General features: G+C 47.0%; 1 protein-coding gene across 1 annotated transcript in view; it reads right to left on the reverse strand.

The window, feature by feature from the left end:
- Window positions 1–4,214: 4,214 nt before the first annotated feature.
- LOC143974188 (extracellular calcium-sensing receptor-like) overlaps window positions 4,215–26,440 on the reverse strand; it is a 36,908-nt gene continuing 14,682 nt past the window's right edge. The window contains exons 3-6 of the mRNA XM_077475333.1: window positions 18,211–19,041; window positions 17,667–17,891; window positions 13,138–13,261; window positions 4,215–5,248 (exon numbers count right to left, since the gene is read on the reverse strand). Coding sequence (XP_077331459.1) covers window positions 4,347–5,248; window positions 13,138–13,261; window positions 17,667–17,891; window positions 18,211–19,041 — 2,082 coding nt within the window. The 3' untranslated portion in view covers window positions 4,215–4,346. The remainder of the gene's footprint in view (window positions 5,249–13,137; window positions 13,262–17,666; window positions 17,892–18,210; window positions 19,042–26,440) is intronic.

Consider the following 26,440-nt stretch of genomic DNA (forward strand, 5'->3'; position numbering starts at 1 on the left):
GGCTCAGAGCGTACAGGTGTGAGAGGGGTTTAGAGAGTACAGGTGTGAGGGGGCTCAGAGCGTACAGGTGTGAGGGGGGCTCAGAGCGTACAGGTGTGAGGGGGCTCAGAGCGTACAGGTGTGAGGGGGGCTCATAGCGTACAGATGTGAGGGGGCTCAGAGCGTACAGGTGTGATGGGGGCTCAGAGCATACAGGTGTGAGGGGAGCTCAGAGCGTAGAGGTGTGAGGGGAGCTCAGAGCGTACAGGTGTGTGGGGAGCTCAGAGCGTACAGGTGTGAGGGGGGGCTCAGAGCGTACAGGTGTGAGAGGGGCTCAGAGAGTACAGGTGTGAGGGGGGCTCAGAGCGTACAGGTGTGAGGGGGCTCAGAGCGTACAGGTGTGAGGGGGGCTCATAGCGTACAGGTGTGAGGGGAGCTCAGAGCGTACAGGTGTGATGGGGGCTCAGAGCGTACAGGTGTGAGGGGAGCTCAGAGCGTAGAGGTGTGAGGGGAGCTCAGAGCGTACAGGTGTTACATAGTTACATAGTTACATAGTTAGCCAGGTTGAAAAAAGACACAAGTCCATCCAGTTCAACCTTAAAAACAAATAAATAAAATAAAAAATAATCGTACAATCCAGATACCCAATTTTATGCCCACAATTGATCCAGAGGAAGGCGAAAAAAAACCCCAGCAGAGCATGCTCCAATTTACTACAGCAGGGGAAAAAAATTCCTTCCTGATCCCCCAATAGGCGATCGGATTTTCCCTGGATCAACTTTACCTATGTTAGTACCTAGTTATATTATGTACCATCAGGAAAGTATCCAAGCCTTTCTTAAAGCAATCTACTGAACTGGCCAGAACCACCTCTGGTGGGAGTCTATTCCACATTTTCACTGCTCTAACTGTGAAGAAACCTTTCCGTACTTGAAGCTGAAATCTCTTTTCCTCTAGACGTAAAGAGTGCCCCCGTGTCCTCTGGGTTGACCGTACAGAGAACAACTCAACACCAAGTTCACTATATGGACCCCTAATATATTTGAACATGTTAATCATATCCCCCCTTAATCTCCTCTTCTCAAGAGTGAATAAATTTAGTTCCTCTAATCTCTCCTCATAGCTGAGTTCCTCCATGCCTCTTATCAGTTTGGTTGCCCTTCTCTGCACTTTCTCCAGTTCCCCGATATCCTTTTTGAGAACTGGTGCCCAAAACTGAACGGCATATTCCAGGTGAGGTCTTACTAATGATTTGAACAGGGGCAAAATTATATCTCTTTCTCTGGAGTCCATACCTCTCTTAATACAAGAAAGGACTTTGCTCGCTTTGCAAACAGCAGCTTGGCATTGCATGTTGTTATTGAGCTTATGGTCTACCAAAACCCCCAGATCCTTCTCCACTATGGATTCCCCCAGTTGTACTCCCCCTAGCATGTATGATGCATGCATATTCTTAGGCCCCAAGTGCATAACTTTACATTTATCAACATTAAACCTCATCTGCCACATAGTCGCCCAATTAGACAGTGTATTGAGGTCGGCTTGTAAATTGGAGACATCCTGTAAAGACGTTATTCCACTGCATATCTTGGTGTCATCTGCAAAGACAGAAATATTACTTTTGATGCCAGACCCAATATCATTTATAAAGATGTTAAAAAGTAAGGGTCCCAACACTGAACCTTGGGGTACACCACTGATAACCTTAGACCATTCAGAGTAAGAGTCATTAACCACGACTCTTTGAATTCTGTCTTCTAGCCAATTTTCTATCCATTTACAAACTGATATTTCCAAACCTGTAGACTTTACCTTACACATGAGCCGTGTGTGCGGAACTGTATCGAATGCTTTTGCAAAATCCAAGTATACCACGTCCACCGCCACCCCTCTGTCCAAGGTTTTACTTACCTCCTCATAAAAAGAAATCAGATTTGTCTGACAACTTCTGTCTTTCATGAATCCATGCTGTCTGTTGCTTAAAGTGTTATTGTTCAGCAAGAACTCGTCGATGTGGTCTTTTATTAAACGCTCCAGTATCTTCCCAGCTATAGAAGTTAAGCTAACAGGTCTATAGTTACTTGGTAAAGACTTTGATCCCTTTTTAAATATAGGCACCACGTTCGCCCTGCGCCAATCCAGTGGGACTATTCCCGTCATTAATGAGTCCCTAAAAATTAGATACAATGGCTCTGAAATTACAGAGCTCAATTCTTTTAGGATCCGTGGGTGGATGCCATCAGGTCCAGGTGCTTTATCCACCTTTATTCTGTCTAAGTATTTCTGGTGTGTGGGGAGCTCAGAGCGTACAGGTGTGAGGGGGGCTCAGAGCGTACAGGTGTGAGAGGGGCTCAGAGAGTACAGGTGTGAGGGGGGCTCAGAGCGTACAGGTGTGAGGGGGCTCAGTGCGTACAGGTGTGATGGGAGCTCAGAGCGTACAGGTGTGAGGGGAGCTCAGAGCGTACAGGTGTGAGGGGAGCTCAGAGCGTACAGGTGTGAGGGGGGCTCAGAGCGTACAGGTGTGAGGGGAGCTCAGAACGTACAGGTGTGAGGGGAGCTCAGAGCGTACAGGTGTGAGGGGAGCTCAGTGCGTACAGGTGTGATGGGAGCTCAGAGCGTACAGGTGTGAGGGGAGCTCAGAGCGTACAGGTGTGAGGGGGGCTCAGAGCGTACAGGTGTGAGGGGAGCTCAGAACGTACAGGTGTGAGGGGAGCTCAGAGCGTACAGGTGTGAGGGGAGCTCAGAGCGTACAGGTGTGAGAGGGGCTCAGAGAGTACAGGTGTGAGGGGGGCTCAGAGCGTACAGGTGTGAGGGGGCTCAGAGCGTACAGGTGTGAGGGGGGCTCATAGCGTACAGATGTGAGGGGGCTTAGAGCGCACAGGTGTGATGGGGGCTCAGAGCGTACAGGTGTGATGGGGGCTCAGAGCGTACAGGTGTGAGGGGAGCTCAGAGCGTACAGGTGTGAGGGGAGCTCAGAGCGTAGAGGTGTGAGGGGAGCTCAGAGCGTACAGGTGTGTGGGGAGCTCAGAGCGTACAGGTGTTAGGGGGCTGAGAGTGTACAGGTGTGAGGGGGACTCAGAGCATACAGGTGTTAGGGGGGTGAGAGCATACAGGTGTGAGGGGGGCTCAGAGCATACAGGTGTGAGGGGGGCTCAGAGCATACAGGTGTGAGAGGGGCTCAGAGCGTACAGGTGTGAGAGGGGCTGAGAGTGTACAGGTGTGAGGGGGGCTCAGAGCGTACAGGTGTTAGGGGGGTGAGAGTGTACAGGTGTGAGGGGGGCTCAGAGCGTACAGGTGTGAGAGGGGCTCAGAGCATACAGTTGTGAGAGGGGCTGAGGCACTAAAGGACTTGGTGGGATGGCTAGTGGGCAGATTCAGTGCGACGGCCAGTGGGCGGGACCCTGGGGAATGTTGGTGGTCAGACTCGGGGGGAGGGCCCAGGCCTAAAGCTGTGTAAGGGGCCCCACAATTTCTGATGGCTGCCCTGCCACACACTATGGCAGGGGTCTCCAAACTTTCTATAGAAAGAGCCAGTTTACTCTCCTTTAGACTTGAGGAGGGCTGGACAGTGGGAATAGAAAAAGTCCTGGCATCAGTGGGAATAAACAGGATACCATGTTTGGTGTCATTGCAAGAAATAGTGCCCTATCGTTGGTGGAAGGAATTGTACCCAATCATTGGCGTCATTGCTCTCAATGATACCAACTATGGGGCATAATTCCTTTCTTTGACACCAGTGATGGGGCCCTACCGTTAGTGTCAGTGGGAGGAATAGTACACCATTGTTGATGTCAGTCACAGTAATTGTGTCCTATTGCTGGTGTCAGTAGTGCCCCAAGGGCCAGATAAAGGCAAGCAAAGGGCCACGTGTGGTTGAGTTACTAAAACTGGAGAGCACAAAATATGGTGTAGCCCTGTACAGAATGCAATCAGCTTCCCATTTTTTTTTTCGTCAAAGGTTACTTGAACAAGCTGAAGTTAGAAGCTGGCTACCATGCAGGTTTTGCATTTTCCAGTTTTAGTAAATCAACCCCTATATCGGCATTCGCTGTATGACTATGTAATGTCATTTTTTGTGTGAAGATTGTCAACTCACAAAACAATCATCTCCAATTTACTCTTAATAGGATAACCAGTGTAAATGATATAAAAACCCAACATTTTGCATTTAGATATATATATAAAAGATGGAGATATCCCTATTGTCATTTACCTGACACAAGTAAGGAAATGAATGACAATAACATTGATAGTTTATTATTTTTCATACAGGAGTATAACAATTTAAAGAAACTACAGAAACCGGACATGCTACAAAATATGAAACAAAAATATGAGCAGTTCTAGTGTCAAAGCATGTCCACATTTTAATTGTTTTTAGACATTAAATACCCTCTTGTATTCATCATAGGTTTTAAAAGTATTATATAACATTTTGGAGCAAATATACAACACAAAAGTCCAAGACTTGACAACAAAATGGCAAAAATCTCAACTGCAACAATATATTTACCCTTTGTGCTAAGATAAGCTGGAATAAAAGTTGACCAAACACTCAGGAATGTCAACATGCTGAAAGTAATGTATTTCGCTTCATTAAAGCTGTCTGGTAAGTTCCTGGCTAGGAAAGCAACCACAAAACTTATGGCAGCCAAGACACCCAAATACCCTATTGTGCAGTAAAACATAACTACCGAACCCACATTACATTCTACAAGGATGGTACCAACCAAGACTTGATGATTATGTTCCAGGAAAGGTGGAAATTTTGCCATCCATATCAAGATAATGACCATCTGGAAGGAGGTGGAGATAGTAACAACAAGGATAGCTGTCTTGAAACTAACCCACACCCTCAGATTACTCCCCGGTTTGGTGGCATTAAAGGCAATGACAACTATGATAGTTTTTGCCAGGACGCAAGAAACACAAAATGAGAACGTGATTCCAAAAAGAGATTGTCTGACAGTACAATTCAGTCTGGTGGGGTAGCCAATGAACATCAGTGAACAAAGAAAACAAAACTTTAGGGACAAAAGGAGAAGGTAGCTGAGGTTCCTATTGTTGGCTTTTACCATGGCTGTATTCCGCAATATAAGAAATATGCACAGCACCATCACAGTTATGACAAAGAACAAGATGGAGAATAAAGCCATCACTAGACCAAGTGGTTCCTCATAAGAGAGGAACTCAATGATTTTAGCAACACATTTGTCTCTTCTGCTGTTTGGCCACTGGTCTTCTGGACATGCTTGACAGTTAACAGAATCTGTAAAGTAATTAAAATCAATGATCATTCCAACCAAGTTGTCTACTGAGCACCTCATTCATAGAATTAATTTGTTAACAAATTCTTATTCAAAATATTTCTGTGGATGGTTTGTTTATAGTTAAAAGTGAAATATTGTCAAGCCTTTCTGTTCTAAATTCCCTTCAAAGTGCTTTTATTTTTGTCTTATTTTCCACTAAAGATATTTTTCCTCACTTCCTGTCCTGCTGAAACCCCTGGAACACAAGTGACGGGAACTTTCCCCAATATGGTCAAAGACTTTAGGCATTCAAACTGATAAAAGTTGTAATTCTTTGGCAACCAAATAATTTATATGTAAAAATCCAGCCCAATGGTGTGCATTGACGCATTGACTGGAATAAACAGAGGCCATGTTGCCATGGTAAAGGCACTAGAGGCCAATCAGTAACTCCTATAGGGAAAAAGGACTGCGGCCATGTTGCCGAAGACCATCCACCAGAGCACCAATCTCACTAGTGATGAAGGGATGGCCATATTACTGAAGTCTCATGTCCAAAGCAGCAATATGACTATTTAATAACAAATAGTGTATGTAAATACTCATAAAATAGAAGATTAACAATAAAAATATACCGACAACACTTCATGGTTACATTAATCAATAAAAAAATAGTCTAATACTATATGTTGTCAGAAACTGCACTCCATCTAAAGGCAATGGAAAATAATGAAAACAAAAAAACAAAAAATATATATTTAAAAAAATACTAATAATACATTTAACAATTACAGTTTAAGATAAAAATGGTATCAAATACACTAACCCTGATGGTTAATTAATTATAACGTCACAGGAAAAAGAAATAAATATATACATATATGTATCATGAAATGTAGAGATAGATATATGATTTAACCACTTAAGCCCTGGACCATTTTCCAGCTAAAGGACCAGGCCCCTTTTTGCGATTCTGCATTGCGTCGCTTTAACTGACAATTGCGCGGTCATGCGATAAGGCTCCCAAACAAAATTGGTGTCCTTTTTTTCCCACAAATAGAGCTTTCTTTTCCTGGTATTTGATCATCTCTGCGGTTTTTATTTTTTGCCATATAAACAAAAATAGAGCGACAATTTTGAAAAAAATGCAATATTTTTTACTTTTTGCTATAATAAATATTCGCAAAAAATGTATAAAAAATTTTTTTTTTCCTCAGTTTAGGCCGATACGTATTCTTCTACATATTTTTGGTAAAAAAAATCGCAATAAGCGTTTATTGATTGGTTTGCGCAAAAGTTATAGCGTCTACAAAATAGGGGATAGTTTTATGGCATTTTTATTCATATTTTTTTTACTAGTAATGGCGGCGATCAGCGATTTGTATTGTGACTGCAACATTATGGTGGACACATCGGACAATTTTGATACATTTTTGGGACCATTGGCATTAATACAGAGATCAGTGAGATAATAAATGAACTGATTACTGTAAAAATGTCACTGGCAGTGAAGGGGTTAACCACTAGGGGGCAGTGTAGGAGTTAAGTGTGAGTGTGTGTTTTTTTTACTGTAGGAGGGCGTGGCTTGGCATGTGACATCACTGATCATCTTTCCCTATAACAGGGAACAGACGATCAGTGACAGCCTTCAGTAGGAAGCACGGGGAGAGGTTTGTTTACACCTACCTCTCCCCGTACTTCAGCTCTGTGACCCGATCGTGGGACATAGGCAGCGTTCGCGTCCGCGGATCCCGCGGCCACGGTCACTGAGCTCAGGATAGGGTCACGAGTGCGCCACCGGAGGTGCGCACGCGTGACCCACGGCTGGGCTCTTAAAGGACAACGTACCTGTACGTGCCTGTGCCCAGCCGTGCCATTCTGCCGACGTATATCCTTGTGAGATGGTCCTTAAGTGGTTAACTATTATTAATAAAACATTTTTAATGCTGCCCCTCCTCTTATGCACTTTCTAATGATAGCGCAACACAATACTTATTTTTATGGTTTATATATTACATACTGTATGTGGATATACCAAGAGTGCAGCTGTCACAGATATATATATATATATATATATATATATATATATATATATATATATATATATATATATATATATATATAGATAGATATATTATGTTGTTAGATTGTGACACATATATATGGTGTTGTATGGTGACACTTTTGCGTGGTTTGTTTCCAATTTTTTTAACAAAATAATTAGCTAAATTATTGCGAAATTTGCGAAATTGGTCTTTAATTTTTTTTTCCGATTTAGTGTCACTGACAGAGGTAGAGAAGGATACAATATTTGTACCCTCATAGCTGACAACACAGCACCTACATTTTCCTCAAGACTAGTTTTATATAAATAGAACTATAAGCCCCTTAAATGTATTTCCCCAGGCTTAAACAGTTAATCTGTCAAAGTTACAGTTCCATTAAATCTACACATGGTGCCAGTTCACTTAAACTTGTCTTGAGGGGGTTGGATACAGGGCTGGGGTTTACCTCTTTCACGCCCTTGGCAAGACTAACACTCCCGGCACCCCCCTCCTGGGGGGGTAGTGTGGCCAGGGGGTGTTTTTCCTCTTGCCTAGGGCCACACAGGTGACAGGATCAGAGAGTGGAGTCCCACCTCCTCCGCATTCCCCTGCTGTGCCTGCCTCCTCCACCTCCTCCTCTGACCTCGTGCGCACTCCTCCGCCTCCCCAGCTGTACCCGCCTCCTCCGCTGTGCCCTCCTCACAGGCTGAGCTGCTTCTGACCTCTTATGCAGCAGCCATGATGGATGTCCACGGCTGCTGCTTTCTGCAGTCAGTCAGTGCCCCAGCCCTGTTTAAGGCCCCTCATGTTCCCCGGCCAGGCTAATGGGGAAGGCAGCTGGCCATGGCTGCGCCCTAGACGGCTGCCTAGTTCGCCTAGCGACCGCACCGGCCCTGGTTGGATACACCAATATGCCACTAATTTGTAAATGGAATCCACTGTTTTTTGGATCCTAGCAGCTCTGTGGAGGGAAAGGGGATCACAGAGGGTGCTTCGGAGAAACTGTGTTTTCTTCTTCCTTCTTTTGCCCCACCTTCCCCTTTTTCCTCCCCATGCTCTTATCTTCCCTTTCATTTTTCCAACTCTATCTGGTTCTCTCCTCTGTGTCCACTTCTTTGCATACTTTGCATACTGGAATCACAGGGTGGTGTTACAGGTCACCTGACTCACAGATTAAATCTACCGTATTTATCGGCGTATAACACGCACCCCAAGTTTAGGAGTGAATTTTAAGGAAAAAAACTTTTAGGAGGGAAGTTTAAGGGGAAAAAAAACTTACATTTATATGCCCATCAGTGTCATCTGCAGCCTTGTCCACCATTACAGTCTTATGCAGCCTTGTCCACCATTGCAGCCTTATGCAGCCTTGTCCACCATTGCAGCCTTATGCAGCCTTGTCCACCATTGCAGCCTTATGCAGCCTTGTCCACCATTGCAGCCTTATGCAGCCTTGTCCACCAGTGCAGTCTTGTCCCCTATTGCAGCCTTATGCAGTCTTGTCCCCCATTGCAGCCTTATGCAGTCTTGTCCCCCATTGCAGTCTTGTCTCCCATTGCAGCCGTGTCTATTTTATTTTTAAAAAATGCCGCTGCCGAGATACAGAGCCGGATGTGTGTCTCGGTGGTGTGCGGTAGTTCTCGGCGGGCCTCCGGCCGCTTTCGGCTCTTCTCGGGCAGCTTTCGGCCGTTCTCGGAAGCTTTCGGCCGCCGAGAAGAGCCGAAGGCGGCCGGAAGCTGCCGAGAACGGCCGAAGGCAGCCAAAAGCTACCAAGAAGAGCCGAAGGCGGCCGAAAGTCGCCTTGAAGAGCCGAAGGCGGCTGAAAGCCACCCAGAGGCTCAGAATTTTCGGGGGATCGGCGTATAACACGCACCCACGATTTTCCCCTGCTTTTAAGGGGAAAAAGGTGCGTGTTATATGCTGATAAATACGGTATATTTTACAAGCTGTTGCAAGTCACAAAAATAGACATAATAAATTATAATATTTTTTTCATGTTTAGAGTAATTACCTCATCAGGTTCTCCATCCCTTTACAAGTAGTCTTTCATGTAAGAGAAAAACCTTAATTCTGACCTTAAAGGAAATGAAGTTGGACCTATTTCTCCTGTGGGTCACAGGAGTGCACTTAGTTCTACACTCCTGTATTCCTGTACTCCTCTATTCAGCTGACAGTGGACTAAAGTCTACTGTCAGCTGCTGATATGACTATTGTTGGGATCCTCCCAGATTCCTGATCGACAGCCTCTGATTGACAGTCACCAGTTCTCTGCTCACTGAAGACCATGAATTGACCGATTAGTCGTCTTTGATCGCTCAATTCTCAGTCTAGAGGTAACAGGGGGCAGATGCAGCATCCGCCTAGGTGAGTATTGATGTTTGGTTTTCTGAAAAGCCATATTTTTCTTGAAATGAAATCCGAACACTGGGCATAAATGAAAATAATTACAGAACAGGGGATGACAGTGGGCTAATATGAAGACCTATAGCTTCATATTAGCAGCCCTTCATCCTCTGGGCTCAGACTGTGAGAAGGAAGAGCCAATCAGTGTGTTGCTGCTCATTCATTGCCCAATCAGTACTTGTAAGCTGCAATATATACAGTATATACACTGCCTTGAAAAAGTATACATATCCCTTGAAATTTTCCACATTTTGTCATATTGCCACCAAAAACGTAAATGTATTTTAATGGGATTTTATGTGATAGACCAACACAAAGTGGCAAATAATTGTGAGTTTGAAGGAAAATGAAAAATGGTTTTCAAAATTTTTTACAAATAAATATGTGAAAGGTGTGGCCCCACCCACCTGAGTCAATACTTTGTAGAACCACCTTTCGCTGCAATTACAGCTGCAATGCTTTTTGGGATGTCTCTACCAGCTTTGCACATCTAGAGAGGGTAATTTTTGCCCATTCTTCTTTGCAAAATGGCTCAAGCTCTGTCAGATTGGATGGGGATTGTTTGTGAACAGCAATTTTCAGATCTTACCACATATTCTCAATTGGATTTAGGTCTGGACTTTGACTGGGCCATTCAAACACATGAATATGCTTTGATCTAAACCATTCCATTGTAGCTCCATCCATCTTCCGATCAACTATGACCAGCTTCCCTGTCCATGCTAAAGAAAAGTATCCCCGCAGCTTGATGCGACCACCATGTTTCACAGTGGGGATGGTGTGTTCAAGGTGATGTGCAGTGTTAGTTTTCTGCCACACATAGCCTTTTGCTTTCAGCTCATCTGACCAGAGCATCTTCTTTTACATGTTTGCTGTGTCCCCCACATGGCTTCTCGCAAGCTGAAAATGGGCCTTTTTATGGTTTTCTTTCAACAATGGCTTTCTTCTTGCCACTTTTCCATAAAGGCCAGATTTGTGGAGAGCACGACTAATAGTTGTCCTGTTGGCAGATTCTCCCACCTGAGCTGTGGATCTCTTCAGCTCCTCCAGAGTTTTACCACGGACTTCTCTTGGCTGCTTCTCTGATTAATGCTCTACTTGCCCAGGCTGTAGGTTTAGGCGGACGTCCATAACTTGGTAGGTTTTCAGTTGTGCCAAACTCTTTCCATTTTGGCATTTTGGGATGATGGACTGAACAGTGCTCTGTGAGATGTTCAAAGCTTGGGGTATTTTTTTTATAACCTAACCCTGCTGTAAACTTCTCCACAACGTTATTCCTGAGCCGTCTGGTGTGTTCCTTAGCCTTCATGATGCTGTTTGTTCACTTAGATTCTTTAACAAACCTCTGAGTGCTTTACAGAACAGCTGTACTTATACTAAGCTTAAATGACACACAGGTGGACTCTATTTAATAATTGGGTGACTTCTGAAGGAAATTGGTTCCACTATTTTAGTTAGGGGTATCAGAGTAAAGGGGGCTGAATACGAATGCACGCCACACTTTCACATAGTTATTTGTAAAAAAAATTGAAAACCATTTATTATTTTCCCTCCACTTCACAATTATGTGCCACTTTGTGTTGGTCTATTACATAAAATCCCAATTAAATATTTACATCTTTGGTTGTAGCATGACAAAATTTGGAAAAGGTCAAGGGGTATGAATACAGGCACTGTACATACATACACTCCAATCTTCCCACCGGACTTGCATTTCGGCGGACAATCCGGCCGTGCGTATGCCAGTCCGCCGTACTTTTGAAATGAACAGACTTTTCCCGCCCGGAGAAAAGTCCGCTCATTTTAAACACGTCTCCGGGTAGGCGGGGCCCGCGAAGGATGCGTCGCTGGCCCCACTACCTAGCATGGACTTAAAGGGGAACCCCAACGCCGAAAAGATCGGCGTGGGGGTCCCCCCCAGGTCCACATCAGACCCTTGTCCGAGCACGCTACCCGGCCGGCCAGGAAACTGGGGGACGAGCGAGCGCCCCCCCCTCCTCAACCGTACCGGGCCGCGTGCCCTCAACATGGGAGTCGCCTTGGGGAAGGGGGGCCGCGCGGCCCCCCCACCCCAAAGCACCTTGTCCCCATGTTGATGAGGACAAGGGCCTCTTCCCGACAACCCTGGCCGTTGGTTGTCGGGGTCTGGGGACGGGGGGCTTATCGGAATCTGGGAGCCCCCTTTAATAAGGGGCCCGGATACCGGCCCCCCACGTAAAATAAAGTAAAAATCACCGGATGATGTCCCCGCCCATTATGATGTCACAGTCCCAGCATCCTCTGGGACTGTGACACCATAATAGGCAGGGACATCATCCGGTGATGTCCCTATATAAGTCGTCGTGTCGCGTCAGAGCCATTGTGAGCGGAGGATGCGACGAGGCAACATCTGAAGAGAAGAAGAGAAGAACAGAAGGCGGTGACGACAGTGACGACAGCGGCGACAGAAGACCGGGCCACCGCCTGTAAAAGAGCTAGAAGAAGGCGCGGTGGCCCGGCAGAAGAACCGAAGAGGGGGACAAGACCCCCTAAGTCGGAAGAAGAGGGCGGCGGCGAGGAAGAAAGCCGGGCTCCTCCGCTAGTAAAAGAGCTAGAAGAAGATAGCAGAGGAGTCCGGCGAGAAGACCCCCGAAGACGGAAGACCCCCAGAGCTGTGCAATAAACTATTTTAACCCTTGTGTGTTGTGTTTTTTTTTACTTTATTTTACAGGTGAATGGGTAGGGGTACATTGTACCCCATACTCATTCACATAGGGTGGGGGGCCGGTATCCGGGGGCCCCCTTATTACAGGGGCTCCCGGATTCCGATAAGCCCCCCGCCCGCAGACCCTGACAACCAACGGCCAGGGTTGTTGGGAAGAGGCCCTTGTCCTCATCAACATGGGGACAAGGTGCTTTGGGGTGGGGGGGCCGCGCGACCCCCTTTCCCAATGCACCCCCATGTTGAGGGCACGCAGCCTGGTACGGCTCAGGAGGGGGGGTGCTCGCTCGCCCCCCCCCCCTTCCTGGCCGGCCGGGTAGCGTGCTCGGACAAGGGTCTAATGTGGACCTTGGGGGGACCCCCACGACGATTTTTTCAGCGTTGGGGTTCCCCTTTAAGTCCATACCAGGTGGCGGGAGACGCGCTCAAAATGAGCGGACTTTCCTCCGCGTGTGTGGGCGAGTCCGTTCATTTCAAAAGTACGGCGGATAGTACGGCGGACTTAGTACGCCATATTAGTCTGCTGAAAAAGTGCCGTGTGTGGGCAAGTAGCCCGTTCGGAAAGTCCGGCGGACAGTCCGGCGGGAAGTCCGTCGGATAGTCGGCTACGTGTGTACGCGGCATAACAAAGAATTTGAGAATCACAAAAGTAGCTGGACAGAACTACAAATCTTTTGGCTGATAAGACAGTTTACATATATGTAATTAGTTGTTTCCCTTTAGCTCAACTTAAATGACATTAATTCTCATCTTTGTAACTTACTTGACTCATTGGCAATCATGCCTTCTGGACATGGCACACAGTCAAAGCAGCAGACAGGTTGTCCTCTCTGTGGTGCCTTCCTGTAGCCAGGAGGACAGTCATCACTGCACACAGAACGTGGCACCTTTAGGGTTACATAAAAGATTTAACACAAGAGAATAAAATGAAATGGGTAGCAGCCCAATGACTGGAGTTAGATCTAACCAAAGGCCAAAGGTGATCGTACAATACAATATATGTGATACCTTTTTCCTTCTGAGGTCTGGATAAGATCCAGGAGGGAGAAAAATGGACCCAGCCGAGATCTGCAGCAACAAATCATCTTTTACAATAGTGATCTGTTCATTTCTAGTTTTGAGACAGTGACAATACTTTGATCTTCAGGGCTACTAAAGTACTAGAATTTCACTGCTCTTTTGATGCGAGACAAGAACATCCAGTGAGCATAACGTTTATTTGCTGGTGGACTATATGAAAATAGCAAACATTTATTATATTGCAGCTTACCAATTCTTAGATGTGATGGCTGCATTTGTTTCTTTCTTCTATTTTCATCTGGCGATTCAGCCAGCAGTTCTGTTGTTTTTTAAAAGCACAAGCTCTCCAGCAAAATGTATCAGATAAATCAAGTAGCACTAGCAGGGGTGATTATATTGATCAGATTTTATGTATTCATGCAAAACCTTTATCTCAAAAAGATTAAAAAGTGTTAGCTGGAGTTTGGCTTCTGTTTGTGAGTGTATCTGAATCTGCTCATACATTTAACACTACCCCCACCTCAAGACTGACAATGCTGCTGTCTGCTGTGCCTCCTATTCTCATTCATCCTGAGTTGTGTCTCAATAATGCTGGAGGTGTGTTATTGGCCAGATCACCGGGAGAATACAGAGGGGAAAAAAAGCCAAAGAAAAGAAATCTGATGCAGCCACCACATTTCATGATTAGTAAGCTGCAAAATAAAACATTTTCGGTTTTGAGTTTAATACCACTTTAATTTTGCAACAATCGTGAGAACTTCCACACTACCTCTAAACCACTGCAAACATATATTGTGATATTCTAAATAGTTAGTTGAATATAAATTTTTCCCTGAGAAAGTCACAAGGGCAGTGACATAAGGCCAGGGCCGTCTTTAATATTGATTGGACCCTGGGCAAAAAATTTCTTAGGGCCCTCCTCCCCCCATGCAATTTCGCTCTCCACCTTCTCTGAGACATACAATAAATAGCAGCTAGACTTAAAATCAGTTTACTGTATCAGAATAGGCAGTGATTGGTTGCCAGAGGTTACAGCATATCATTACTGCTTACTGACTGGTTGCTAGAGATTACAGCACTCCTTAAGGCTCACTGATTAGTTGCTAGAGGTTACAGCACATGATTTCTGCTTGTTGATGGGCTGCTAGAGAATACTGTACAGTAATACTGCTCACTGGTTGCTATAGGTTACAGAACATCATCTCCTCACTGCAAGGGGGCATGATAGACATATGAATGCTGCCTTATATTTACATATCAATGCTGTTGGCCTCAGCTATTCACATATGCATGTCACTGATATTTACATATGAATGCTGGATATTTACATGTAAACACAGGGTTTGCGGGTGAGTCATATGTACACAACAATAGGTCAGAGCTGGGCAGCATTAGTAGCAGCGCTTCATCCAGATATTGGGACACAGCACAGGACTAAAACCTCAATGGATAAGGGAATGTAAACTGGGATAGTTGGCAAGTATGAGGCAGCTTCTTTGGGCCCCACAACAATCACAGGGCCCAGGGCAGCTGCTCCTTTTGCCCTGCCTTAAAGATGGCCCTGCGTAACGCGTGGAAGGAGCCAGGTGATGCAGAAGCCACTGAGTGTTGGAATGCGCCTGCACATTGAGTTTTAACTACTTCCGGACCGCTGCACACTGATATATGTCCTAACTTTTAAGAGGAATATCATTGTTATTGCAGCAGCTAGCTGCCATAACCCTGGTATGCTCTTCTTCTTTAGCCGGCGGTCCAGATTCTGATAATAGTGGTCTCTGCGGCAGATTCGCTGCAAGATCACTTTTATACGTGAGTAGCACCTGCATAAGAAAATGGTGTTCAAACCACACATGTGAGGTATCGCCGCGATCGGTAGAGTGAGAGCAATAATTCTAGCCTTAGACCTCCTCTGTAACTCAAAAGCAACCTGTATAATTTTTTTAAACGTTGCCTATGGAGATTTTTAAGGGTAAAAGTTTGTCAGCATTCCACGAGCAGGCGCAATTTTGAAGCGTAACATGTTGGGTATCAATTTACTCAGCGTAACATTATCTTTCACAATATAAAAAAATTGGACTAACTTTACTGTTGTCTTATTTTTTTTATTCAAAAAAGTGTATTTAAAAAAAAAAGTGCTCTTGTAAGACTGCTGAGCAAATACGGTCTAACAGAAAGTATTGCAACGACCGCCATTTTATTCTCTAGGCTGTTAGAAAAAAAAATGTATAATGTTTGGGGTTCTAAGTAATTTTCTAGCAAAAAAAACAGAGCCACACCGCCCTTCCGTCATTTGACAGTAGGTGGGTGACAAGAGGTTAAATTTGGATGTGAACTGTCAGTTTACATTTGGAATGTTCACTTTAAAATGTGAGTTTGTAGTTTGCATATATATGTTCATATAACGCATGAGGTAATAATTATTGATTGTTTTATATCACACAGTGATCTTACTTAGCTTTAGAGAGTGCCCTGCATAATTACTAATGAGAATACTGCTTTAAGTTTACCATATGCAAACAAAAAAAATACATAATAGGCACAAGGGACATTACTTACATTAATTTTGATTTGTGCCTTGTGCTTCTGTCTTCTAGTTCGATAGTAAGCTTCCTCCTCTGATGCCCTCCACCTCTCTCCCGTCACTTTAAAGAGGAGCTCCAGCCCCCCCTCCAAAAATTAAAAACCAACAGCTACAAATACTGCAGCTGCTGACTTTTAATATTAGGACACTTACCTCTCCAGGGATCATACGATGTCAGCACCCAAGCTGATTTTCCGATCAGCTCTCAAGTGCTGCCGCCACCATTCGTGGTAAGGGATGCCAACAGTCAAGACTTTCAGCTTCACGGCCAGTTCCCTACTGCTCATGCGTGAAGCATGCTGTGCTTTCTAACTGGTCCAGCGGTGGAGGACGGAGGGGGGGCCAAACTTCCAGGAGGCCTCGCCCCATCTCACCACACCCAGGTCTCCCGGAAGTGGGGACGGATACCTGTCAAAAACAGGTACCCGTTCCCCATCCTCCCGAAAGGTTCCAAGCAGTTGCGGCCCGCTCATTAGGGGCGCTGCCGCCTAATCCATACGCCCGACTGCTAATCTCCATGCAGGATGCTGGGATGCTGGATGCACGGATTTCAACAGGGTTTCAACAGCTACAGTATTTGTAGCTGCTGACTTTAAAATTTTTGGGGGGAAACTGGAGATCCTCGTTAACATACTGTTATAAACTATTTTTACATCCCTTACCCAGTTCCTTTTCTGGGTGTAGTACTTCAAATTGCTGAATTATAGGAAAACTTTATATAATAAAATATAATAATTACGACTCTTAAAATTGTGCATAGTTTAAAATACATCCATATGTGACGTAGGTAAAATTTAAAGAGGAACTACACTGCATCTGAATACCACAAGCCAAAAATGCCATTTATTTCATTTTTAAGGAAAATAGGAAAAAATGCCCCTGGGATTGTATGGGTGGGGGTCAATACGTGTACAGTGAGTATGAAAGTAATGAAAAAAATAATAAATTGTATTCAATATACAAAAAATACATGATTTAAAAACAATATGTTGAACAATTCATACAGATAATCTTCTGAAAATATGGTAGAAAGGACTCTATAGTAAGAGAACACAATCAAGCATAATGATCAGAATACCCAACATGTTTTGGAATTTTGTTTGTACAGTTCCTTTCTCTATCAGAAAAATACATAAATGTGAATTAATCAACAAATATATAAAAAAAACATATGCAACACACGGGGACGACAACATAGAACATAACGAATATTGGGAAGGTAAGGATTAGAAGACTTACGGCTAGAAATGTTCGTGTACAGTATTTGTACCACAGACAGATTATAGCTCCTTCATTTATCAGATACCACTCCAGAACTTCAGTCTCCAAAAGGTAAAGAAAGTCAAAGCTGGTAAAGAAAACAGCAGCCCAATTTGAATGTTCAAAGGACTGAAGACAAGGGGTAAAGTCATCTCATAGTGAATGACTACCAAGCCATAACATCAAAATAAAGCATAGATAAATGGATGGATGGGGGACTTTGCTTTGATTATTAAAAATGAATTAAATAGTGTTTTTGGTTTGTGGGGCTCAGATGCAGTGAAGATCTGCTTTCAAAATAGTTAATGTTGATTGAGAGATTGAAATTCTGCATTGAAGATCATATATTCTTAATTGGACTGTAGTGTTTTGTAATTTATTGTGAGAGCATCCTATAATCAAGAACATAATATTACATGAAAGATATTTACCTTTCTTAGTCCACCTGGCCACCGGATGGCAGTGGTGTTAATTAAAAGTTTTGGGCCGCTGCTAATATACTCGTTGTAGGTTCCAATTTGTATATATTGAGCTTTTTTTCCAATCAGTTTCCAGTTCAAGATGTCAAAGTACCCGTGGATATCTCCTTTAGCATCAAATGACACCTCCTCTCCTGCAGTGTTAACAAAATGAACTTTCTTCATGTAATACAAGAGCTAGCAGGGTAAAAAAAAGTATTATTTTAATTTCTCATTATGTTTTACAGTAAAGAATTCTTAGTCCAGATTCTCCCAGGAACTTACAGTCTGGCTGTTTTTTTTTTTTCGCAAATATTCCGCAGTTTGACAACTCAGTTGGTACAGAATTTCTGCTCTGACTACATTTCTACAGGGCAGAGCCATAGAAAAAAATACTCTAACTATACTCACATAAATGACTCCCTAGTCACTTCTCCACCCTTACCATAAACAATTCACAGTCTAACTACGTTTACAGTTAAGGTCTGAGTTGGGCTTCAGGTTTGGTCTCTGTTACCTGCCAAGGCTGGATAGCTTGTTTTTCAGCACAAGATTTTCCACTGAAAGGACCTTCTCCAGGCTTGCAGGATAGCAATGTTTGGAGAGCATGTGCAACCACATAGAGGGCACTGTGGGCCATGTACACAACCTGGGAGGTTGGGTCATTGAGTTCTGTGATGTCATCAGTTACTATCTTCTCAAAACCAGTACAAGATCCTGTGCTGGAGCCTGCATTAGATAAACTGCTGTTATTCATGGGCCATTTGCAGTTAAATGCCCTCTCCCAGAACTGCCGGATAGACAACATTCTAGGATAAATAGATGGATTAAGGTTTTGGAGAAAGTCTGTAAAATTAGGTAGGATCTTTCTGCTTTTTGCGATCCCGATAGTGTTGTTCAGTATGTTCCAAAAATCTGTCTGCAAAAACACTGGGGATGTGAACCAGGCTTCGATACCAACCCATACTTTTCCAGTAACGTTTTGAAGAAGAACCTCGATAAATATAGCATTGGCCTCTGGAGGAGAGACAAATAGAAATACTGCAGAGGCTGTTGACTTTTGAACATTCTCTATAATCTTTGGCATCCTTTTTGTGCTGGAATCCAAGGCAATGGTTTCATAAAAGGCTATGCAAACCTCATTCTTGGCAGCCTCTTTTTTAAGGGAGATCCCACCTTGCGTACCATAGTCTGTTGAAGAAATAAGTATACCTATCCAAGTCCACCCAAATGTATGACACAAGTCAATGAGGGCCCGTGGTTGACTGTCGACACTGACTGTTGTCCTCAAGAAGGATGGAAACTCTTGTTTGTTGCTCAGATTCGGGAGAGTCGCAGCATAGCTCACCTGCAGAAAAATACCAAGGTTGAAAGCACTCCTCATAAATTTTCTTTGGTGAATGGTGTCTAGTAGGGATGAGCTTCGTATTCGAGTCGAACATACGTTCGACTCGAACATCGGCTGTTCGCCCGTTCGGCGAATTCCGAACCTTATGGACCGTTCGCTCATGGCCCACAATGCACTGCGTCATCGCAGTGCATTGCTGGCTCATGATTGGCCAAGCATGCACTGTGACCCCGCATGCTTGGCCAATCACAGCGCCAGCAGCGAGGAGAGCCATGATTGGCCACAGGCAGGATGCCTGTGGCCAATCATAGCTCAGGCTGTGTAGTACACGCCCAACACTATATAAGGCCGCCAGCGCGGCGGCCTAGTGTAGTGTGTTGGCGTCTGAAGCAGTTAGTGGGTGTTCTGTATACCTTCAACACAGTACACACCGATCGTTATCGGCCGATTTTCGATCTTGCTCTTCTGTAGTGGTTGTTGTCTGTGTGCCCTGACCGCAGTATACACCGCTATATTCACCTCACCTATATAGCTAGTGATCTATCTTTTATAATAGAGCTTGCAGTCAGTAGTGTTAGGAGCTTGTGCGTGCTGTCTGCGTGCTCTGTACCCAGTACACACCGCTATATCCACCTACATAGCTCTTCTCTATTTGAGCCCACTTGCCATCTGCAGGAGTTATTAGAAGTTGTGTGTGCCTCCAGCACAGCACAGTATACATCTGTATATACCCCTTTATCTCTGGTGTTCTATAATAAATGCATCTGCAGGAGTTAGTGTTAGCTGTTCTCTAATAGAGGCATCTGCAGGGCTTAGTGGGTGTTGTGTGACTCAATTACAGTATACCCCTTTATCTCTGGTGTTCTATAATAAAGGCATCTGCAGGAGTTAGTGGGTGTTGTGTGACTCCAGCACAATATACACCTGTATCTACCGTTTATTGCTGTTCTCTAATAGAGCCATCTGCAGGGCTTAGTGGGTGTTGTGTGACTCCATTACACTGCTGTTTTACCCAACTCCCTTCAGGCCATTACCATGTCTGGAAGGCCAGCAAGGAGAGGCATACAGGCAGATAAAAGAGGGCAAGCAGGCTCTGTGTCTAGAGACAACAGTGCTGGTCGTGGACGCGGTGCATTGTCATCAGCACGTGGCCATGGGACACGCTTGTCCTTCTTTTCGGCAGCTGGACATGTTGAACCGCAACATGCCAACGACTTGGTAGAGTGGATGACCAAGCCCTCTTCATCCTCCTCATCCTCTCTCACCCAGTCTCAGGGTACTAGCAAAGCAGCTGCCAACGCATCGTCTTCCCTCCTCTCAATGTCATCATCAGTGACTCCTTCCCTAGACCCACCACGTCCTCCTGAGGAGTCTCCTGAACTCTTTGAGCACAGTGTTGGGTACATGCTCCAGGAGGATGCCCAGTGTTTTGTGGGCTCTGATGATGACACTCAGCTAGAGGAAGGCAGTAGCGTGAGCGCAGAGAGAGGGGATGCTCAAGAAGAACAGCAATCTGGCAGTCATGTTCCACAAGCTGCAGCATACTGCCAGGTTTGCTACAGCGATGAAGAGGGAGGGGATGATGAGGGCACTGACTCCACGTGGGTGCCTGGTAGGAGAGAGGAGGAGGAGGAGGCACATGTCCAACGAGGCAGGATGCCCTCCGGGGGCCAGCTTAGGGGCAGCACACCGACTGAATCACACCGCAGAGCTCCGCCTGTGCAGGGCGCTGCCTCTGCGTGTTATTCTAAAAGTTCTTTGGTGTGGGCCTTTTTTGAGACGAGTGCATCAGATCGCACCGCTGCTATTTGCAACATATGTCTCAAGCGTATCTCGCGTGGCCAAAACATCAGCCGCTTGGGCACCACATGCTTGACCAGACATATGTTGACCTGCCATGCAGCTCGTTGGCAAGCGTACCTCAAAGACCCACACCAAAGAACAAAGCGGACCTCTCCTTGCTCCTCATCAGCTGGCATCTCCAACCCCACTAGACCTTCAGTCCTCTCTGAAACCTGCTCTGAGAGGAATAAAGGTGTAGAATTAGGTGTGTCACAGCCAAGTGCTTCCGGGAACTCTGCTAGCGGTACACCCACGTCCGATTATAGCAGGCAAATGTCCCTGCCACAGCTGCTGGACCGGCGAAAGAAGTTCACTCCCAGCCATCCACATGCCCAGCGGTTGAATGCTAGCTTGGCTAAATTTTGTTTAGCCCAACTGGGCCAGCTTAGCTGGGTGCGCTCTCTTGAAGGCCCGGATGAGCTTTTCAGCATGAATATTACTTTCCGGCTCCCAAGAATTATCTTCAGGACCGTATCCTTTCCATTTCACGAGGTACTGGACCTGTCCCCGTCTCTTCCTGCAGTCCAGAATCGACTCTACTTCGAATTCGACTTCTCCGTCGATCAGGACAGGTTCGGGTGGACCAACGTCTCTGCCAACGAAGGGATCTGGGACAGCGGGTTTGTTTGGGGGACAGGAGCCACACTGGGGCCGATGTTTTGTCAGCTCTGCAGGGGCAGGCCGAGAGGTGGTTGACGCCACGCCAGCTTAAGCCAGGAATGGTGGTTTGTGACAATGGCACCAACCTCCTCTCCGCCCTCCGACAGGGACAACTGACCCATGTGCCCTGTGTAGCTCACGTCCTTAACCTGGTGGTGCAGCGGTTCTTGGGCAGGTACCCCGGCTTACAGGATGTACTGAAGCAGGCCAGGAAAGTCTGTGTGCATTTCCGCCGATCATTTAATGCCTGTGCTCGGCTGGCTGAGCTCCAAAAGGAGTTGAACCTGCCCAAGAACTGCCTTATATGTGACATGCCCACCAGGTGGAACTCAACGTTGGCCATGCTGCAGCGGCTGCACACGCAGCAGAGGGCCATCAATGAGTACCTGTGCGACTACGGCACCAGGACAGGGTCAGGGGAGCTCGGTTTTTTCTCACCACGCCAGTGGGGCATGATCAGGGATGCATGCACTGTCCTGTCACCGTTTGAGGAGGCCACAAGGATGGTGAGCAGTGACAGTGCATGCATCAGTGACACTGTACCTCTTGTCCACCTCTTGGAGCATACGCTGCGTGGAATAATGGACAGGGCACTTGAGGCAGAACAGAGGCAGGAAGAGGAGGACTTCCTTGCCTCTCAAGGCCCCCTTTATCCAGACAGTGTTCCTGCTGTGCCACCCATCACACAGGAAGAGGATGAGGAGGAGGAAGAGGAGGAGGAGGATGATTGTGTCAGCATGGAGGTGGAGGCTGGCACTCAGCATCAGCAGCAGCAGCAGCAGCAGCAGTCTTGTAGGGATGATTTACAGTCCCAAGAAACACGTGGACTTGTACGTGGCTGGGAGGAGGTAGCTGTGGATCATGTTGCCCTTAGTGACCCAGAGGACTCCGGACCGAATGCCTCAGCTAGCCTACGCTGCATGGCCTCCCTGATCCTGCAAAGCCTGCGGAAGGATCCTCGTATTCTTCGGATCAAGGAGAGGGACCATTACTGGCTGGCCACTCTCCTTGATCCACGGTACAAGGGTAAGGTTGCCGACCTTATCTTGCCATCGCAGAGGGAGCAGAGGATGAGACATCTCCGGGAGGCCTTGCAGAAAGGTCTGTGCAATGCGTTCCCAGAGACTGGGAGGTTACAAACTCCTGATCCTGGACAACGTGTTGCTGAGGCATCGGTCAGAAGGAGCGGTGGAGAAGGTGGCCGTCTGACTGATGCTTCAGACAATTTTTTAGTCCGCAGCCCCAAGGTATGATCGGTTCCAGCAACCATCGCCAGCGTCTGATTTACATGGTGCAGGAATACCTAGGGGCAAGGTCAGACTTGGACACCTTTCCCACCGAAAATCCTCTGGCTTACTGGGTCTTGAGGATGGATCACTGGCCAGAGCTTGCACAGTATGCAATTGAGCTACTGGCCTGTCCTGCATCCAGCGTTCTTTCGGAACGCACCTTCAGTGCTGCTGGTGGCTTTGTTACCGATCACAGGGTGCGCCTGTCCACCGAATCAGTTGATCGACTGACCTTCATCAAGATGAATCAGTCTTGGATCACCCACAGCTACCAAGCACCTGAAGCTGATGTAACCGAATAATTTTTTTTGAAATATCACATCCCTTCAAGACTGCCTATGCTGATGCTGAGTGACTGTCCTGTTATGTTGATTGTCTATCCTCTTCCTCCTCCGCTGATATGTTGGAAGAACATTTCTGGTTCTGGGTGATGCCATCAGCCCAATTTTTCTGCCCCTGTTTAACAGGGGCGTTTAAGTACAATTTTTGATGCAATGCTTTGCAGCAGGGCTAATTCCTGCAATAAAACTAGAGTATATGGGAGAGGTTGCAGTGTCATGGCACCAGCACCAGTGCCTAAGGCCCAATTTTTCTGCCCCTGTTTAACAGGGGTGTTTAAGTACAATTTTTGATGCAATGCTTTGCAGCAGGGCTAATTCCTGCAATAAAACTAGAGTATATGGGAGAGGTTGCAGTGTCGTGGCACCAGCACCAGTGCCTAAGACCCAATTTTTCTGCCCCTGTTTAACAGGGACATGTTGTCACGTACCTGGTGGTTGAGCCCACGGATGCTGGGAGCGGCTACTCATATTCCTCCGGCTCAGGAACTCCTGGTAGAGGATACAGAGGTTCTAGAGCACGGAAGGGGCACAAGTGCCAAGCAGGATACAGGTGTAAAGCTCCGGGTGCAGGAGAGGAGCGGATGCAGCAGGAACAGCGACCAGCAAGCGATGAGATCAGCAGAAGACGCACACGCTGGAGCAGCGGGGAAGGTGTTCTGTAGTACGGCTCCTCACGTCAGACCCGTAAGCAGGTAAGGCAGGATACCGGAAGACTGGCACCGTGGAGGGACAGCAGACTGGATAACGTGGTGAACAAGCCGGGTCAGGAACAGGCAGGCAGGTAGGTACCGAATCAGCAGGCAGAAGAATCGTCAGACAAGCCGGGGTCAGAGGCAGGCAGCAAACAAGGGGTCGTCAGGATAAGCCGGGTCACAGGAACGAGCAGGAAGTAAGCAGGAGCAGAGGGGTCACGACAGGAACGCTGTAGACCGGACAGCAAGGAGGCAAGGCAACAGGTCCCCTTAAGTAACCCCTTTGGCGCCAAGGGCCGTCACGGCGCGCTCCCGCGCGCTCCCGCGTGCACGCGCACGCCCGCGCGTGCACGCGCGCTCCCGCGCGCGCTCCCGCGGTTCCGCGGACCCGCGAGCGCCCAGCAACACCAGCGCGCACCCGCGTGCGCCCAATAGCATTAACGCGCACCCGCGTGCGCCCATCAGGACATCTGCGCACCCGCGTGCGCCCACCAGGACATCTGCGCACCCGCGTGCGCCCACCTATGTTGGCGCGCACCCGCGTGCGCCCACCTGCGTTGGCGCGCACCCGCGTGCGCCCACCTGCGTTAACGCGCACCCGCGTGCGCCGACAGACATTCATGACAGGGGCTTTGCAGCCCGAACCTTCCGTAGCGGACAGGTGGCTGGGCTGACCTTCTTGACATTGCCCCCCCCCCAAGGGGCAGCCCCCGGATGCCCAACTGGGCCAGCTTAGCTGGGTGCGCTCTCTTGAAGGCCCGGATGAGCTTTTCAGCATGAATATTACTTTCCGGCTCCCAAGAATTATCTTCAGGACCGTATCCTTTCCATTTCACGAGGTACTGGACCTGTCCCCGTCTCTTCCTGCAGTCCAGAATCGACTCTACTTCGAATTCGACTTCTCCGTCGATCAGGACAGGTTCGGGTGGACCAACGTCTCTGCCAACGAAGGGATCTGGGACAGCGGGTTTAAGAAGAGCCACATGGAAAACCGGATGGACCCGGAAAGACTCTGGTAGTTGCAACTCGTATGCTACACTGTTGATCTTCCTTTTAACCGGAAAAGGACCGATGAACTTTGGACCCAGTTTCCTGGAGGGACATGCCAGCTTTAGGTTCAGGGTTGACAGCCAAACTTGATCCCCAGGCTCCAGGCTAAGTTCCCCTCTCCTCTTTTTATCAAAGATCCGTTTGTAATATTCCTGAGTTCTGGACATTGTTTCCCGAAGAAGCTTGTTGTTGTTGCTGAAGAAGGTCAAAGTTTCCTGAACGGCAGGTACCGAACATTCCGGGAGATTACCGTATATACTCGAGTATAAGCCGAGATTTTCAGCCTCTTTTTTGAGGCTGAAAGTGCCCCCCTCGGCTTATACTCGAGTCATCGCTGTCTGCCCGCTCGATCAGCGTGTCGAGCAGACAGACAGCGGCCATTCTATAATTCAAAAGCCGCGCCTCCGGCTCCGCCTTCGCCTGTGATAGGCGGAACACTGAATTTCCCAGCAGCCTGTGTTCCGCCTATCACGGACATCGTATCATCCTCGTACTACGGACGAGGATGATACGATGTCCGTGATAGGCGGAACACAGGCTGCTGGGAAATTCAGTGTTCCGCCTATCACAGGCGAAGGCGGAGGCGCGGCTTTTGAATTTTACAATGGCCGCCGAGGCGCCGACGAAGAGGGCACGGGACGGAGGCAAGGCAAGGCACGGCACGGGACGGGACGGGACGGAGGCAAGGCAAGGCAAGGCACGACACGGGACGGAGGCAAGGAGGCAAGGCACAGGACGGAGGCTCGGGACAAAGGCTCGGGACACAGGTAGGCTGGACACACACACACACACACACACACACACACACACACACACACACACACACACACACACATGGATGGAGACACACACACACACAGGGATGGATGGATACACACACACACAGGGATGGATGGATGGATGGAGACACACACACACAGGGATGGATGGATGGAGACACACACACACAGGGATGGATGGATGGATGGATGGAGACACACACACACAGGGATGGATGGATGGATGGACACACACACACACAGGGATGGATGGACGGACACACAGGGATGGACGGACACACAGGGATGGACGGACACACACACAGGGATGGACAGGCATGTCTCACCCTCGGCTTATACACGAGTCAATAAGTTTGCCAGTTTTTTTGGGGGTAAATTGGGGGCCTCGGCTTATATTCGGGTCGGCCTATACTCGAGTATATACGGTATTTGTTAGAAACAGGGGGTGAAATCCGTAATTTGCAAAGAAAGGGGTTTGCTTGGTGGTGGAGTGGACAGAATTATTGTAGGCAAACTCAGCGAGAGGTAAGAGGGAGACCCAATCATCCTGAGAAAAAGATGAGAAGCAACGTAAGTACTGTTCCAAAGTTTGATTTGTTCTTTCTGTCTGGCCATTAGTCTGCGGATGATAAGCAGAGGAAAAGGAAAGGTTGATCTCCAGGGAACCACATAACGCCCTCCAGAATCTTGAAGTAAACTGTACCCCCCGATCAGAGACAATGTCCGCAGGGATCCCATGAAGCCTC

This window comes from Lithobates pipiens, unplaced genomic scaffold (genome assembly GCF_037356315.1).
Source record: "Lithobates pipiens isolate NorthernLeopardFrog02 unplaced genomic scaffold, aLitPip1_a1.2 Scaffold_1, whole genome shotgun sequence".
NCBI lineage: Eukaryota > Metazoa > Chordata > Amphibia > Anura > Ranidae > Lithobates > Lithobates pipiens.